Source organism: Corythoichthys intestinalis, chromosome 16, assembly GCF_030265065.1.
Source record: "Corythoichthys intestinalis isolate RoL2023-P3 chromosome 16, ASM3026506v1, whole genome shotgun sequence".
Lineage (NCBI taxonomy): Eukaryota > Metazoa > Chordata > Actinopteri > Syngnathiformes > Syngnathidae > Corythoichthys > Corythoichthys intestinalis.
In genome coordinates, this window is record NC_080410.1 from 23,920,164 (window position 1) to 23,937,376 (window position 17,213).

The 17,213-nt window shown below is 37.5% G+C and overlaps 1 protein-coding gene across 1 annotated transcript in view; it reads left to right on the forward strand.

Moving 5' to 3' along the window:
* Nucleotides 1-7,531: 7,531 nt before the first annotated feature.
* kcnj19a (potassium inwardly rectifying channel subfamily J member 19a) overlaps nucleotides 7,532-17,213 on the forward strand; it is a 37,326-nt gene continuing 27,644 nt past the window's right edge. Inside the window, exons 1-2 of the mRNA XM_057861137.1 lie at nucleotides 7,532-7,802; nucleotides 7,869-8,541. Coding sequence (XP_057717120.1) covers nucleotides 7,780-7,802; nucleotides 7,869-8,541 — 696 coding nt within the window. The 5' untranslated portion in view covers nucleotides 7,532-7,779. The remainder of the gene's footprint in view (nucleotides 7,803-7,868; nucleotides 8,542-17,213) is intronic.

Consider the following 17,213-nt stretch of genomic DNA (forward strand, 5'->3'; position numbering starts at 1 on the left):
GTGTGCTTTATTTTTCTCAATACCAAGTTTTCTTCAGCTTTTTACTTTCCACTGAAATAATACAAACAGTACAGGGTTTCTTATGTGGAAAATATGCTTACATAATCCTTAAAAAGCTAAAAATTTGAAAGGTGAACAATTTGCACATCATAAATTGAGCTGCCCAATTGCATGGTTCATGAGACTGGTTCAGCTTTTGTTAAGAGCCTTTTGCTTTTGCATGCACCCCACCAGCTGTCTCACACTCTTTTCTAATGGAAAGCATGAGAATGAATCCCTGATTTTGCAACATAAATGGGATCCAGGTCTTTGGTTATGACTGACTCTGATTGCGTTCCGAGCTCATTTCTTGCCTTAACAATATGAAAATGACTTTGCTTGTATTGGCTTTTTCTTACCAGGAATTAAAGTTGCTCTGGGTTTTATTGATTGGAAAATAATCGCTGGAAGGGTCAGAAAAAAGTTTGCGACGCCAACTGATATTTCCTTGTTTGCAACCATTCTTTTATCATACACAATGCACATTAGTGCTGCCGGAGCCACTTGAACAAATAATTTTGGGAAAAGAATTAATGACTCTTTTTCACAAATTGTCAAAATAATACACAAATTAAACTGACTACTGTCTTAACATGATTATTCTGTGTCAAGGTGATTCACCATGCACACACACACACACACACACACACACACACACACACACACACACACACACACACACACACACACACACACATATATATATATATATATATATATATATATATATATATTTTTTTTTTAAACCATAAATTCTTGTCAGGTAGAAATAAATTTACTACAGTTATAAAAACAATAATGCACTCAGTCTCAATTTGAATGATGTCAAAAGGCAGGTTTAGCACTACAGATGTGACTTGATTAACATTTTCAACACTTCTGTCCATGTAAGTGTGAAAAGCAGCAAATAGTAAAAACATTTTTTTAGCTATACTGTTTATATTTAGTGCCTCATCATGAAGCATTTTGTCCGTTAAAATGCTATGGATTGTACACAAACGCCAGCACAGTTTGAGCGACATTTCAAAGGCATCTATTCAGAAATACACAATGCCAAATCAATATTGACCTTTTAAATGAATCTCATTATTTAACCTGAACTCTATTTATTGATTCACTTGGCTCCTGAAATACATTGGGTGAATCATGATCAACACATTTTAATCTTCAAATATATGGTATTCACCCCTAATCAGTAAACTTTGTAGATAAACAGCTCTAATGTCACAACATTCCAGAACTACCCAAGATTGGTAAATATCTGAAAAGATCAACAACCACAACAACAACAAAAATAGATCCACTACACATTAACTCTTTATAGGGGACTCATGAAACTCATTGGCTACCACTGCCATCCCTCCCAGGCAAAATAGATTGGACATACAGTATAGTGCTGTCAATGGCGTACCGCACGCCACACGTCACTTCCGCTCATTAATATTCATATTGTTAGCTAATGTTGCTAAGGGGGGGGACAAGCTCCCGTTTGTCCCCAATAGTAAATGAATGGAAATAATGTGCGAAGGAGATGTTTACAGAGCTAAACCTACCAATTCTGTCCACAAATGATGTCCCCACAAATGATGGAAGAACATACAAAAGTTCAGCTAAAGAGATGGCTTGAGTGTCGAAGATTAAAAAAATAAAACGGGAAAGATCCACACCTTGGCCTTACCCAGCTGACAATGACGTTCTCCTGTTTCAACAAGCTATCCTTTACTATCATATGCCCTGTTTTTCTTATATATTATATCCTCTGGTTGTCTTACGTCTCTGACCGTTCTTGGAGGTAATTTATATTGTTAGTTTTGTGTAGCGATCACAAATGCTACTCGCTGACAGCAAACGAACACTTTTAGTTTTTTCATTAATAACAAATCTTAATTTTATTAATTCATTTAGCCTTCTCCCTTACTAAAGTTGTTTCTTTTACACTGGAAAAGGTAACAATGGTGGGAGTCACACACCACTTTATTTTTTTCAGGTCATTCATTGTCAGACAGAAGCAGCATGGCAAAACGCCACGCAAAAAACAAAAAAATCAAAATGGCTTACCTCTTTGTCCTCTGTAGGACCATGCCATGATGCCCCCTCAACAAAATTTTTACTGCATATGAAATGTGAATGGCTTCACCTTGCGGGCGTTAAACTGGTTTGGACGTCCTCGCAAGCTGATCCATTCTTCACATTTTTTCCTCTGAGTTCTTGGTTTCGGGGAACGAATGAAGAAAACATCCTTCATATGTCGTAATGTCGAGAGTCGTTTCTTCTGTCTTCTTCTGTCGTAAGTTCCATAGCAGCAATGTTTGATCGGCATGTTCGTTTTTGAAGGATTACCGGAGAAAACTAGCAGAAATATAATGGTTTGTATGCGAGGGCGTGTATATAATGTCCCACTTCCTCTTTACGATGCAACGTCACGGTCTAAAAATAGCATTCGTACGGTACGCTATTGCACAGAAACATGAGCATTCACAGCCAGTTTGATGAATTGGACATCTTACTTGAAAATAGCTTGCATAAAATGATAAAGAAAATAGTCTTATTTTTTAATTGAAAACATGTAAATGTTGTTAATTATGCGGTTATGTTTATTATCAACAGTGTTATAAACCCGAAGTGTATTTGTTTTTTTCCATTTTAATCTTGTTTTTATTAACATTGATTATTTACAATTTATTTTCAATTTACAATAATGTTGTGGCCTACATGCCCCAAAATGTAACGTCAACCATTGTGAAGGCCAGGTCTTTATGAGGCCATTTTTTTTTTTTTTTTCAAATTACCCAAAATAGTCACTTGGCCGATGAAGGGTTAAAAAGTTTATTTTGCTGAATGGATCAATGGCATTTTAAACCATTTCAACGGTCAAATTGGACAAATACGACCAAGGGTGTAGGTTTTCATAGGGATGTTGGGGACATAACACTACCAACTTTTCAGGATGCTGAAATTATCCCCACCAACTTTTAAGCAACCTTATTTGCATTATGACTTCAGTTATATAGATAATTTAGATTGTCTTCCTATATGTTGTGAGGATAGAATTGATCCTACCCCATTTTTTTCCCTCACACGCACGTTTGATTGGCTCATGACTTGTATCCCCCCTCCCACACACACACGCATTCACAGCCCGACAGAAATAAAACATGCCGCCTCCCCCGCCCCCTTCGAAGACGTTATTAAAATGTAGAATGTAGAAGTAATGTAAAAAGACGTCAATATTGTGGAGGTGGGGAACACACCACTAATTTTGCATCTGCTACAGTGCTTCAGGTCAATTTTACTCACTTAGATTTCTTGACATAAGAAAAACAGCGATCTGAAAACAATATTAACAGACTTATTTTAAGCAAAAGGTTTGTACCGTATTGGCCCAAATACAAGACGGTGTTTTTTGCATTGAAATAAGACTGAAAAAGTGGGGGTCCTCTTATATTCGCGGTCTAGACATTATACTAATTCACGACGCTAGATGGCGCCAGATATCATTGAAGCGATGTTCTGTCATGACAGATCTCAGCTACTCTCAAGTTTAACCAGTTTGCATTAACTTTATTGCAATGTTTTTCCTTATTAAGATTTGTTTCAAGACTGCAGTTACAGTTAGACTTACCTTTGATGGTTAATGCAGTTATTGCAAATTTGTTGTTTTATCACAATAGATTGGTTTATTTATATTTCAAAAACCAGAAGCCATTCATTTACGAATGTGATTGCACTTTTGTTAACATATTTAAATGTTTAAAAAAAAGATTTTTTTTAATTAAATTTCATTTCATTTCAGGCAGTTACATTCATCTTCACAAATACAGATCTTTGCTTTCAAGAAACAACACAGACAAAAAAAAAGACACAAAACAAAGCAAAACAAAACAAAATGCCTGAAAGAGAGTGGGACGAAGAAAACTTATTAAATCCCACCCCGATTTCTCAAGTATCATCAAAATAAATAACTATTTTCCTGCAACCTGTTTCTGTTTAGTTACATAGAATACATCCTTCCCCGACACATGTAACGGGAGGGCCGAACCCTCAATATCGATTCCCTCAGTCAAAAGAGAGAAGACAAGAACAACAAAACCAAAATATGTGTATATATATATATATATGTGTGTGTGTGTGTGTGTGTGTGTATATGTGTGTGTAAATATATACAAATACACACACACTTATATTGCGTATATCCATACCAGTATGGTAAAAAGACCTATACTATACATTTAAGACCCTCCCTGAATTTGTCGTATTGCGATAGGTATTCCCCCACACTTCCACACAGTATGTAAGATATGGGAGAATCAAGGTACAGTACAGAATACGGAGTGCATTGTGATCAAGATATATTTTAACTTTGTTCAAAATTGAAAGGCTTCTTGAAATTTTGGTTTTTATATGTCTGATGTGGGGTCTCCAAGACAGTTTGTCATCAATTATAACTCCCAAAAATTTATTCTCAACAACATTTTCAATTTGTATACCTTCAATACTAAATGTTGGTTTTGTATCAATTTTTGCATTCCCAAAAATCATTGCTTTAGTTTTACTTATATTCAATGATAATTTATTTATATCCATCCATTCTTTAATCAAGTTTAATTCCCTGTTCACGGTAGTTACAAGTTCAATGTAACTGTCACTACTGTAAAAAATATTTGTATCATCTGTGAAGAGAATGAGTTTTATAACTTGGGATACATTAAATATATCATTTATATACAAAGAGAAAAGCTTAGGCCCCAACACTGACCCCTGTGGAACCCCACATGAAATACCTAGTTTATTTGATGAATAAGAGCCGATGTTGACATATCGCTCCCCTGCCTGTTAAATAACTTTTCACCCAGTCCCCAGCTACCCCGCGAATACCATATTTTTCTAATTTTTCAAGTAAGATTGAATGATTTATTGTGTCAAAAGCTTTCTTGAGGTCAACAAAAATCCCAACCGCATATTTTTTCTGGTCAAGTGCATTAGTAATTCCCTCTACTGCCTCAATTATCGCCATTGAAGTAGTTCTATGCGTTCTAAACCCATATTGTCCTGCATTTAGTATTTGATGTTTCTCTAGGAACTTTTCAAGTCTAGAATTAAAAAGTTTTTCTAAAATTTTTGAAAATTGTGGCAATAGAGAGATTGGTCTATAATTTGTGAAATTGTGTTTATTGTTGCTCTTAAATAATGGTATTACTTTAGCAATTTTCATTTTTTGAGGAAAAAGACCAGACTGAAGTGATAAATTACAGAAATATGTTAGGGGCTTTACAATGGAAAATATAATCTTTTTTATTACTAACATGTTAATATCATGATAATCCACAGATGACTTACTTTTACATTTTAATACAATATTAATAATTTCCTTGTCGTCTGTACATGTGAGGAACATCGAAGATGGATTTCTTATAATCGTTTTGTGACAGTTATTAACAGTATGGCATGGAATTTCAGCAGCCAACTGAGGGCCAACATTTGTAAAAAATTTATTAAAACCATCAACGATATCATTAATGTTATGGATGTTCCCATTTCCATCGGTAAAATAATCAGGATATGATCGAGCTGGAGATCCTTGTTTCATTAAATGATTTAGTGTATCCCAAGTTGCTTTCATATTATTTTTATTTGCATGTAATCTTTTATTATAGTACACTTGTTTACTTGTTCTAATGATGTCCGTCAACTTATTTTTGTATGTTTTATATCTCTGTTCCGCCTCTTTTGTTTTTGCTTTGATGAACTGTTTATATAAATTATTTTTCTTTTTGCAAGCATTCATAATTCCTTTTGTGAGCCAAGGACTTTTTGTCTTTTTTTCCTTGATACAATATTCTTTAACAGGAAAATGTTTGTTATATAAGAAGGTGAATATAACTAGAAAAGTATCGTAGGCACGATCCGCATTGGATTCTTTATAAACCGGGCTCCAGTCTTGCTGTGCAAGACTGTAATTGAAGGCATTTATTGTTTCTTCATTTAATATTCGCTTGGCTATAGTAACCACTGTATCTTTTTTTATCTGAAGATCACAATCATATATGGCAAAAAACGGTAAGTGGTCAGTTATGTCACATAAAATCAGGCCACTGTTGACCTGACCATCCAAAACATTGGTAAATATATTATCTATGAGAGTGGCACTGTGTGATGTTATTCTACTTGGTTTTGTTATTGTTGGGTATAAAGATGAACTATACATTGTGTCAGTGAAATCATCAATGCTTTTGAGTTTGGTTGGATTTAATATGTCAATATTAAAATCCCCGCAAATGAATAACCGTTTTTGATTCACAGAAGAAAACAATTTCTCTACCCAACAATTGAAGTTATCAATACTTGAACTAGGTGTCCGATACATGCAACTGATTATAACATTTTTCTGTTTTTCATTTTTTATCTCAATCGTTAGACATTCAAATATTCCATCAACAGCTAAGGTAATATGCGTTACAACATTAAATTGCATAGACTTGTGTATAAATAAGGCTACTCCACCCCCCAGTTTGTTCTGTCTGTTCATATATCTGAATTCATATCCATCCAACCAAAAATTTATGTTTAGATATTAAGATTTGAATGAGGCAAAATAAAATGCTTTTTCTTTCAAATATATTGTTATAAACATGTTTCAAATGTACTGTAGTTATTTTCTGTATAAAAATTAATTTGGTGTTCAAAAAGTTTTTTCAAACTTGAGTCTTGAAAAAGAGGGGGTCGTCTAATAATCAGGGCGGTCTTATATTCGGGCCAATACGGTATATTTAATCTTAAAAGAAAAACTTGTTTGTCAGAAATGTTCTTAATGTAAGACTATTGTTCAAAACATTATTTGAAAACAATCTTTTCTTGATTTAGGTGAAAAATGACCAACGTTTAGATGTATGGGCTTAATAAAAACAAATTATGTACAAATATTTTGTTAAAGTAAGTGGAATAATCTGACGCATTAATCTGTTAACTAGCTTTTAACACTCAAAACAAGATGGGAGAAAATTATTTGACTACATTTAACAAGAAAATATCAGATTAAGACGTTATAAATTTGCAGTGTGAAAGTTAGTATAGGTCAATACAGATTAATTTTGCATTAATCATTTAGCCTATCAATTAATTCGGTTCATATTGGTGAGAAGTGTAGCCCTGACCCACGTTCACCAAATGTAATTGGTCATATTAATGTCCCGTCCCCAGCAAAAAGTGTACATGCAGGTAATGCTGTTATATCGTCCCTACCAATATTGAGACCAAACCTACGTCCTTGAATACGACAGGCAATTTGAGTTACAACATTTGTCCACGGAATGAATTAAACTCGCCAATCAAGGTGAAGCTGCACTTGTGTCATACTGCCATTAGATGGCGTAAGCAGTCGCTATCTTAGCTGTGTGTGCGCGTGTGATTTAAAACTGTGCTACTAGCAATATAAAAGCCAATTAAAATAGGCCAAGAGGTACATGGAAATTCACAACAAAAGGGATTAGTGGCTCAAACAGATAGTCCCCACAATGAGGAAATAAAGCAAATTAAGCTAAACGGCCCCTCCTCCACTTCCATTTCACATGTTCATGCGTAACTCTCCGATGCTCTTTCTCTCGCTCTCTCCCTTACACACGCACGCCCACCTCTTCATCCACCCTCCTCTTCTCCAGTGCGCTCACAACTCCTGTGGACACACGAGCTTGGATTTACTGGAAGAAGTGGGTGAAGTTTCCCCCCTGTGCGTAAAAAGTGACCATGGCGCCTTTTACGCACCGCAGGTAACCAGAGAAAACAATGGAGTAGTCGGTCACTTTGTAACGCGCTGAGATGGCGGCACTTCGCAGGAAATTCGGCGAGGACTACCAGGTGGTCAGCACCAACCGAGCCGGAGGCGGCGCAGGTGGCGGCGGCTTCTCAGTGCCGGCGGCCAAGAAGAAGCGGCAGCGCTTCGTGGAGAAGAACGGCCGCTGCAACGTGCAGCACGGCAACCTGGGCGGCGAAACCAGCCGGTACCTCTCGGACCTATTCACCACCTTGGTGGACCTTAAGTGGCGCTGGAACCTGCTCATTTTCATCCTCACCTACACGGTTGCGTGGCTTGTGATGGCGTCCATGTGGTGGGTGATCGCCTACATCCGCGGTGACCTCCAGCAGCACGCCCGCGACGCGTCGTACACGCCGTGCGTTGCCAACGTGTACAACTTCCCGTCCGCTTTCCTCTTTTTCATCGAGACGGAGGCTACCATCGGCTACGGGTACCGCTACATCACCGAGAAGTGTCCCGAGGGCATCATCCTCTTCCTCTTCCAGTCGCTTCTAGGCTCCATTGTGGACGCCTTCCTTATCGGTTGCATGTTCATCAAGATGTCGCAGCCAAAGAAACGCGCCGAGACGCTCATGTTCAGCCAGGACGCCGTCGTCTCGCAGCGGGACGGCCGGCTGTGCCTCATGTTCCGCGTGGGCAACCTGCGCAACAGCCACATGGTGTCCGCGCAGATCCGATGCAAGCTTATCAAGGTAAGGCTCTGCTTGGTTTCTAGTATGTGTGCAGTAAAAAGTTCAGAGTGGTGCAACTTACTTTTTGTCCGGAATGCTGACTGCACAAAAAGAGCGAGGGACAATGTTTGAGACTGTTTTGAGCAAGTATATAAAATTTGACATTTTTCCATCCAGCCATCCATTTGTACATTCTAAATGTTGACGATTCCCTGCAGATATTCAATCATAAAAAACAACAAAAACATTCAATTATTGATTATAACAATTAAACAACAACAATTAAAACAAATGGTTAAAATTTAAACGGGAACAATTTACTGTTCTGTTACAAGATATCCCCATTTTAAAAAATATAACGTTATATATATATATATATATATATATATATATATATATATATGGCAGAAAACACTCAGGTGACTTGAAGTTCCGCTCTGAGCCCCCCAATTTGACCATATTTTCTGGGGGAAGAAAAATTTTGAACAGGAGTGCATTTAAAAAAAAAATTAAAAATAAATTAAATAGCTAAACCCTAACTGGAGACAAGAGCAGAATCAAAGATGCCGTGATTTTAACGAGATATTATCGCGTACTTACCTCGTTTCAATCCAAAAATCTCCATGTAGCATGTATAATCGAGTGTCAAGACACAGATGTGAATGGCCACAGTCAGATTTTGGGGGGATTTCGTGGGTGAAACATCGTAATATAACAAGGGTCACGATGCAGAAATCGCAGACATCAAGGAGTGGTTGAGATGTTCTTTTTCACATATTTACCCTTTTAAAAGTTTTTTTTTTCTTAAATTTTTCTTTGTTTGGATCGATTACTTATCATCTAACATTATGGGGAAAATGCGACAGTAACAAAAAAATACAATTAATTGATAGTTATGATATCCGTGACTTTTTTACAGACGCCATTTTTTTCATTGTGAGGTAATTTGGTTAAAAGTTTAAAATATGCAAGTGAATAATTTTTTAAAGTCGTTTTTTTTAAAAACGAAATATTACACATCAATTAATGATTCTAAGATAAAAAATGACAGACATTTTGATTAATAAATATAATTACTTACCTTCTGGGTTGAAACATAAGCGGTTGCGTGACGTCTGTAAACGGGGGTTTCTAGGGTAAAAGGGACAAATTAAAAATAGTTCGGGGGCTTATTGTTTATATATATTATGTACAGTATACTATATATAATATACAGTGTATATATATATATATATATATATATATATATATATATATATATATTTTTTTTTTTTTTTAATATATTATATATATATTTTTTTCCAATTAACTCAGGGCTCAGTGGGGCAACAGTACGACGTCACAGTGAATTACACGTCCTTCACACAGCATACTGTAACTAAGAATTTAAATCATGTTAATGTTAGATACATCTCTAATATTTAATTATGTAAACAGCTGTAGCGTATCATATCTCAATTTACAGTATTCTGTACAACTCTAATGCACTGTATTTACACAAAAGGTAAAGCTTTATGCAACTCAAATGTGCCCTATTTTCATCTTAATCATGACAGTTCTGTTACAAGATATCCTCATTTAAAAAAACAACGTTATATGTATATATAGCGGAAAACACTCAGGTGACTTGAAGTTCCGCTCTGAGACCCCCAATTTGGCCAACTTTCAAAATTGTCCGGCATGCATGTGCATGTATGCATATTATATATATAAATATATATATATATGTTATTAAATCAGGGCTCCGGTCCTGCTCCTAAAGGGCGGCATTTCACCGCTAAACTTTGACACAGCACAAGTAGATTTTTCATCTTCTTGCACCTGTTCAAGTATAGGACTTTTGCATATATTTTTTAAACATTATTTTTCTTGATTTTTTTTTTTTTTTTGTGGCTGACAAATTCTACTCCACACTTAAGCCTAATCGTTGGCGCCAATGCACAAATAAGTTGTTAAAGCATTGCATTTATTAGTAATATAGTGAAAATATAATGAAAATATTGACAGGATTTCTCCAGCTCATGGAAAGTTAAATTAAAGAATTATTAATATTGTTTGAGAGCAACTTGACAACAAACCAAAATTGTGGTCGGGGGCCGGGCACAACAGGATGTCAAATCGTGTTGTCTACTCATTGCTAAAAGTCAAACATAATCTGTCATATGACATCCGACAAGTGGAGCCACATAAACAACATAGTATCGAGAAGTGATATCACTTGATTTGTGTTTTGTTCTGACACAAAATAAACATTTCTTGCAATAGACCTGCAAAGTCAACATTCTTTGTTGAATTTTATTATTTTGACAGCGGCATTGGTTAGTTGCGCTAGCGTGAAATCTCGCAAAAACTTACATGAGACCGGTGCCATATTGCTCTCAGAAATCCGAGATGGGACGAGTTAAAAGTATTCATTTTTAACATTAAAAACAGCAGTGCTCCAGACTGCGACCAAATTGTCGCATTTTTCGACTAAAATATACTGGTACGAGTATTTTTTACATCTACTCGCACATGCGTGACCAGTGACATTGCAAACTTTTTTTTTTTTTTGCTGACCAACTCCTTCACAGTTAAATCCACTAGTTGGCTGTAATGTAATGAGCTGGTTTGCCAAGGGAAAATACAACAAGAAAAATAAGGTGAAGGTGAGGGGTGTGTGAAGCGGGTCAGGGGCTTGACACACGGGAGGCGATGAGCGATGGCAAAATGTGAAAGTCATCGCCGTTGAGCTGAAAGCCAACACAGGGGGCGCGATGCGATTGCAGCGGCAAGTGATAACGACACGCACCGCCCTCTGCTTGTGCGTCATTGCTTCTCTCTGATTAGCTATGAATTTGGAAGGCATTTGAAAATGTCTTTTCTGAGGGCCAACAACTTTGCATATTACTGCTTTTTTTATTTATGTCCCAAAAATCATGCCGAGATCTATCATAAAGTATGTGCTTGTCGCAGACTGCTCAGATTATATGCTCTTTCATGTTGACCAAGTGTAGCGTGCAGATGTCTATTTCCGGGTTGGCCAGTGTCCTTGTTGGTGGTTTCTCGATCAATAAATCTGTTGCCGATTAGTAGCAGTGGCAAGTGACAGCGACAGAAATAAATCAATACCAAAGAACCTAGTAATACAACAAATGTTGGCGCTAGACCAGAGATTTTTTTTTTTTTTTGCAAGGCATTTTTCATTTCTCTTTGCTATTCAAAATATAATGTCCTCAAATGAATACGCAGGGTCTCTGGATATAAAAAAATGCCAAGAAAATGTCACCCCAAATAAAAAAAAACTCAGTATTGATTTTAGGCTTAGGTTTTTTGGGTCGCCTACAACATCACTCACTCTCTTGGGAAATCCGTAAGTGTGATGTAGTCGGTGACAGAAAGGGGGTGCCTGTCTTCACAGAAGTCCATTGAGCTTTAGTCTATTGTTTTCACACAGTATAGACAAGTTTCCGAGGTAGTTCTGCTTGTCTGCTCGCAACTTCCGTTTTAAATTTCTCCATCCAAAACAACAGTAGAGTAACATTACTCATCAAAATCGCTTAAAAAGACAATTTGGAAATACCGCAGCCATCTGCCATCATCACGACAGGGGAGGACAACATGAAGGCAGATGTGGAACCAAGCTCATGCCACCACAAAGAGCGGGTGTTTTTGTAGCCATGTTGCCGCTGTGTTATGGAAGGTATGTTCTACCTATCCCTGTTTTCCCATGTGTCCGATGCTCAAAAAATACTGAAGCTAAAATCTTGCGCATGAAACAACTTGTTGCCTTTGATATTGTTATTACGATGATGATTGTAATTACGATGATCTTATTATTTACTACTACTGTATCTGCTGCTAGTCTGTTGCTAATCCGTACTGTTGGATGGCACTATTATGTCAACGCATAAACGCAAGTGTTATAAGTTTTTTGTTCGTTTGTTTACAGGTGGAAAACACTGTTTACAGGTGGAAAACGCTGTTAGGCAAGGGAAAAAAAGTTGATGTGCCTCACAACAACACTTACTGTACGTTGATGGACATACTGGTCCTTCTAAAAAAATTAGCATATTGTGATAAAGTTCATTATTTTCTGTAATATACTGATAAACATTAGACTTTCATTTATTTTAGATTCATTACACACAACTGAAGTAGTTCAAGCCTTTTATTGTTTTAATATTGATGATTTTGGCAAAAAATTCAAAAAAACAAACCACAAATCCCTATCTCAAAAAATTAGCATATCATGAAAAGGTACTCTAAAGAAGCTACTAACCTAATCATCTGAATCAACGAATTAACTCAAAACCCCTGCGAAAGATTCCTGAGGCTTTTAAAAACTCCCAGCCTGGTTCATTACTCAAAACCGCAATCATGGGCAAGGCTGCTGACCTGACTTCTGTCTAAAAGGCCATCATTAACACCCTCAAGCAAGAGGCTAAGACACAGAAAGAAATTTCGAAGTGAATAGGTTGTTCCCAGAGTGCTGTATCAAGGCACCTCAGTGGGAAGTCTGTGGGAAGGAAAAAGTGTGGCAGGAAACGCTGCACAACCAGAAAAGGTGACCGCACCCTGAGAAAGATTGTGGAGAAGGGCCGATTCCAGACCTTGGGAGACCTGCAGAAACAGTGGAGTGAGTCTTGAGTAGAAACATCCAGAGCCACCATGCACAGGCGTGTGCTGAAAATGGGCTACAGGTGCCGTATTCCCCAGGTCAAGCCCCTTTTGAACCTGAAACAGCGGCAGAAGCGCCTGACCTGGGCTACAGAGAAGCAGCACTGGACTGTTGCTCAGTGGTCCAAAGTACTTTTTTCAAACGAAAGCAAATTTTGCATGTCATTCGGAAATCAAGGTGCCAGAGTTTGGAGGAAGACTGGGGAGAAGGAAATGCCAAAATGCCTGAAGCTCAGTGTCAAGCCCACAGTCAGTGATGGTCTGGGGTACCATGTCAGCTGCTGCTGTTGGTCTACTGTGTTTGATCAAGGGCAGGGTCAATGCAGCTAGCTATCAGGAGACTTTGGAGCACTTCATGCTTCCATCTGCTGAAAAGCTTTATGGAGATGAAGATTTCATTTTTCAGCATGACCTGGCACCTGCTCACAGTGCCAAAACCACTGGTGCTCAATTGGCCTGCCAACTGTTCTGACCTGAACCCCATGGAGAATCTGTGGAATATTGTGAAGAGGAAGTAGAGAGACACCAGACCCAACACTGTGGACGAGCCTAAGGCCACTATCAAAGCATCCTGGGCCTCCATAACACCTCAGCAGTCCCACAGGCTGATTGCCCCCATGCCACGCCACACTGAAGCAGTCATTTCTGCAAAAGGATTCCCGACCAAGTATTGAGTGCATACCTGATATAAATAATTGAAGGTTGACTTTTTTTGTATAAAAAAACACTTTTTTGTATTGGTCGGATGAAATATGCAAATTTTTTTTAGACTTCTTTGACAAAATCATCAATATTAAAACAATAAAAGGCTTGAACTACTTCAGTTGTGTGTAATGAATGTAAAACATATGAAAGTGACCAGAGACCGCGACCAGTCATCGTCCGGTTCCACGACTTCCAAACGAAGGAAAAGGTCATTCGGGAAGCTCGGAAAAGAAGATCCGATATGGTTTACCTGGGGAAGCCCATCAGTCTGCACGAAGATTACACCCCCGAAGTCATGGATCAACGAACGGCCTACCGGGATGTCATGCAACAACTCTACAAGAAAGGACTCAAACCTTCACTTCTTTACCCGGCTCGGCTGTTCATCATCACAGAGAAAGGAGAACGAATTAGATTGCAGACCGTAGAAGACGCTAAGGACTACCTTCAAGCCCAACAGAGATAAGTAAGCAATAATAATGTAGCATCTGGACCATTCTCAATTTGTTTATGTACTTACTTTTGACACGATGCTGGACTATTGCAAGGTCTGACGAAGGAAAACAGCGTTTTTTGCTTTTTGTTTTGATTTTTGGTGTTTTATTATTATTATTTTTTTTCTCTCTTCCTCATTCTTTCTCTCAGCCCTCTGCCCCTTTTTTTTTTTTTTTTTTTTTTTTTTTTTTTTTCTTTTTTCTCCCTTTGAAAATCTCAAGCATTTGGTGTTATACTTGGGGTGCTGGAACATGTGCTTCATACTAGATAGGCCGACATTGAGTTGTATATACTGTACTTGAGTTTTGTGATAAGGGGCCTGCTCGTCTTTCCTCTTATGCTACTTTTGGACACTGCACGCCTATGTTTGTATGATATCAGGCCGTTTGCTTATTTACACGTACATATGTATACATATGTGTGTATGTATGTATATATGTGTATATATATATATATTTTTTTTTTTTTTCCAACCCTTTTTGGGTTTGTCGGCTCAGTAGCTAGATTTTCCACTTAATTTTATCATTAAATTTTTGTCCACTATTGTAAGAGAGAAGAGGGAGGTGGGAGAAACATAAGAAAAAGGAAAATAAATAAATAAATTTTAAAAAAGCGAATAATAAGAAATTTTTGGGGAGCTGCCCTCATAACTTTTTTTTTCTCTACGTACTTTTTATCTTCTTCCCCTTTTTTGCACATACCTTTTGTCATTTATTTTTGTCAATAACTCCCATCGGATGTTCAACACGAGCTGTCTTAATTCTATGCGGCTAATCTGTCCTAGATCCGGCCGCTGGATTTCGAATTTTCTTGGAATATACTCCAACATATGGATTAGATAAATTACATAGAAAGTAGACACCATTCAATAGATTATTTATTCCTTTTTTTTTTTTTTTTTTTTTTTTTTTTTTTTTCCCCCTTGTACACAACCTTGGCTGTAAACTTAGTTTATCAAATTAATTATTATTATTATTTTTGATTACTTAATTTATTTTATTTACATTTTATTTTTAAATCTCCAGCGTCCTATGCAGTCTTGAGTTTTTAGTTTTATATGGGCTAATCCGATCCAAGCTTTCTTTTTTTTTTTTTTTTTTTTGTGCTTTTTCTCATTGGGGCCAGAGTAAGCGGTAGTAGGAGACACCGGGAAGTCAGTATCTCATATGATACAGAAATTTGATCACCCCGAAGGATTTGTTTGTTTGTTCCGTCGAGTGTGTGGTGATATGTGCGTGTGTTTTTTTTCTGTTTGTTTTTATTATTTTCTTTCTTTACTTTCCCTGCCCAGTAGCTCAACCAATATCCAGCTGAAGTTCTATGCTGATGGGTAGTAGAAACCTTCGAGTCGTGTCATGGAATGTCAGGGGTATGAATAAGGTTGTCAAGGCCAATAAGGTAATTTCACATTTTCATCAACTTGGGGGAGACCTGTGCTTTTTACAAGAAACGCACCTCCGCGATTCTGAAATTTCACGGTTAAAGAGAGCTTGGATGGGACATCTCTTCCACTCAGGGTTTACCCAGAGGGCAAGAGGTGTAGCCATCTTAATACATAAGGATATCGCTTTTGAACCCTCTAAAACCATCAAAGACTCCAATGGTCGGTTTGTCATTGTTTCGGGTAAATTGCTAAATACCGAGGTTATTCTCGCCTCAGTTTATGCTCCTACCTTCGACGATGATTTATTTGTTTCTAATTTTTTTGCTTCATTACCTAATAATAATGACCACCTCTTCATCATCGGGGGTGATTTCAACTTGGTACAAGATGTTACACTTGATAGGTCATCTACAAAACATGTTAACCTGACAAAATCAGCTGCCATCTTAAAATTTCATGCAGACCAGTTGGGACTGGCAGATCCCTGGCGGACTATGTTCCCCTCAAGGAAAGAGTATTCTTTTTTTTCCCACGTTCATCACAGTTACTCCAGAATAGATTTTTTTATATTAGACAACAAGCTCATTCATAGGATTGTTGATTGTAAATATCATAGTATTGTCATTTCCGACCATGCTCCGACATCGATAGATATTACTTTTCATACAGGCTGTTCTCCTCAAAAACCCTGGAAATTTAACACACAGCTGCTTTCGGATGCAAAATTCAAGGACTTTCTTTCAGAGCAAATAAATGTCTTCTTTGAAATTAACGACCAACCCGGTGTTGGAAGTAATATTTTATGGGATTGTTTCAAGGCCTACATTCGCGGTCAAGTCATTTCATTTACATCAAACTTAAAAAAAGCTGAATCCATCAAATTGGCAACACTTTTAAATGAAATCTCGAACATCGATGCCAACTATGCGATAAATCCCTCCTCTGCCTTGTACAAAAAGAAGATACAGTTAAAATCTCAGTATGATCTGATGTCGACTGGCAAGATAGAGGTTCAGCTTTTACAAACAAGACAACGTTTTTTCGAACAGGGCGATAAACCTGGTAAATTATTAGCCTATCAGGTCCGTGCCGCAGCCGCCTCCAGACTCATACCCAGGATAACTTCTCCGACTGGAACAGTGACATCAGACCCTAAGGAAATTTGCGACGCATTTTCTTATTTTTACTCATTGCTTTACACCTCAGATAAACCTACTTGTATTGGACCAGACCCCAATCCCCTAGACTTTTTCACATATCCTCAAGTAAATAATGATAACTTTCCTGATCTAGGAGCCTTGGTAACGCTATCTGAGGTACAAGCTGCCATTAATTCTTTACAAAGTTCGAAATCACCAGGGCCGGACGGGTACACGGCCGAGTTCTTCAAAACTTTCTCTGCCAAACTAGCCCCCATATTAGTGAGGGTTTTCAACGATGCATTCGAAAG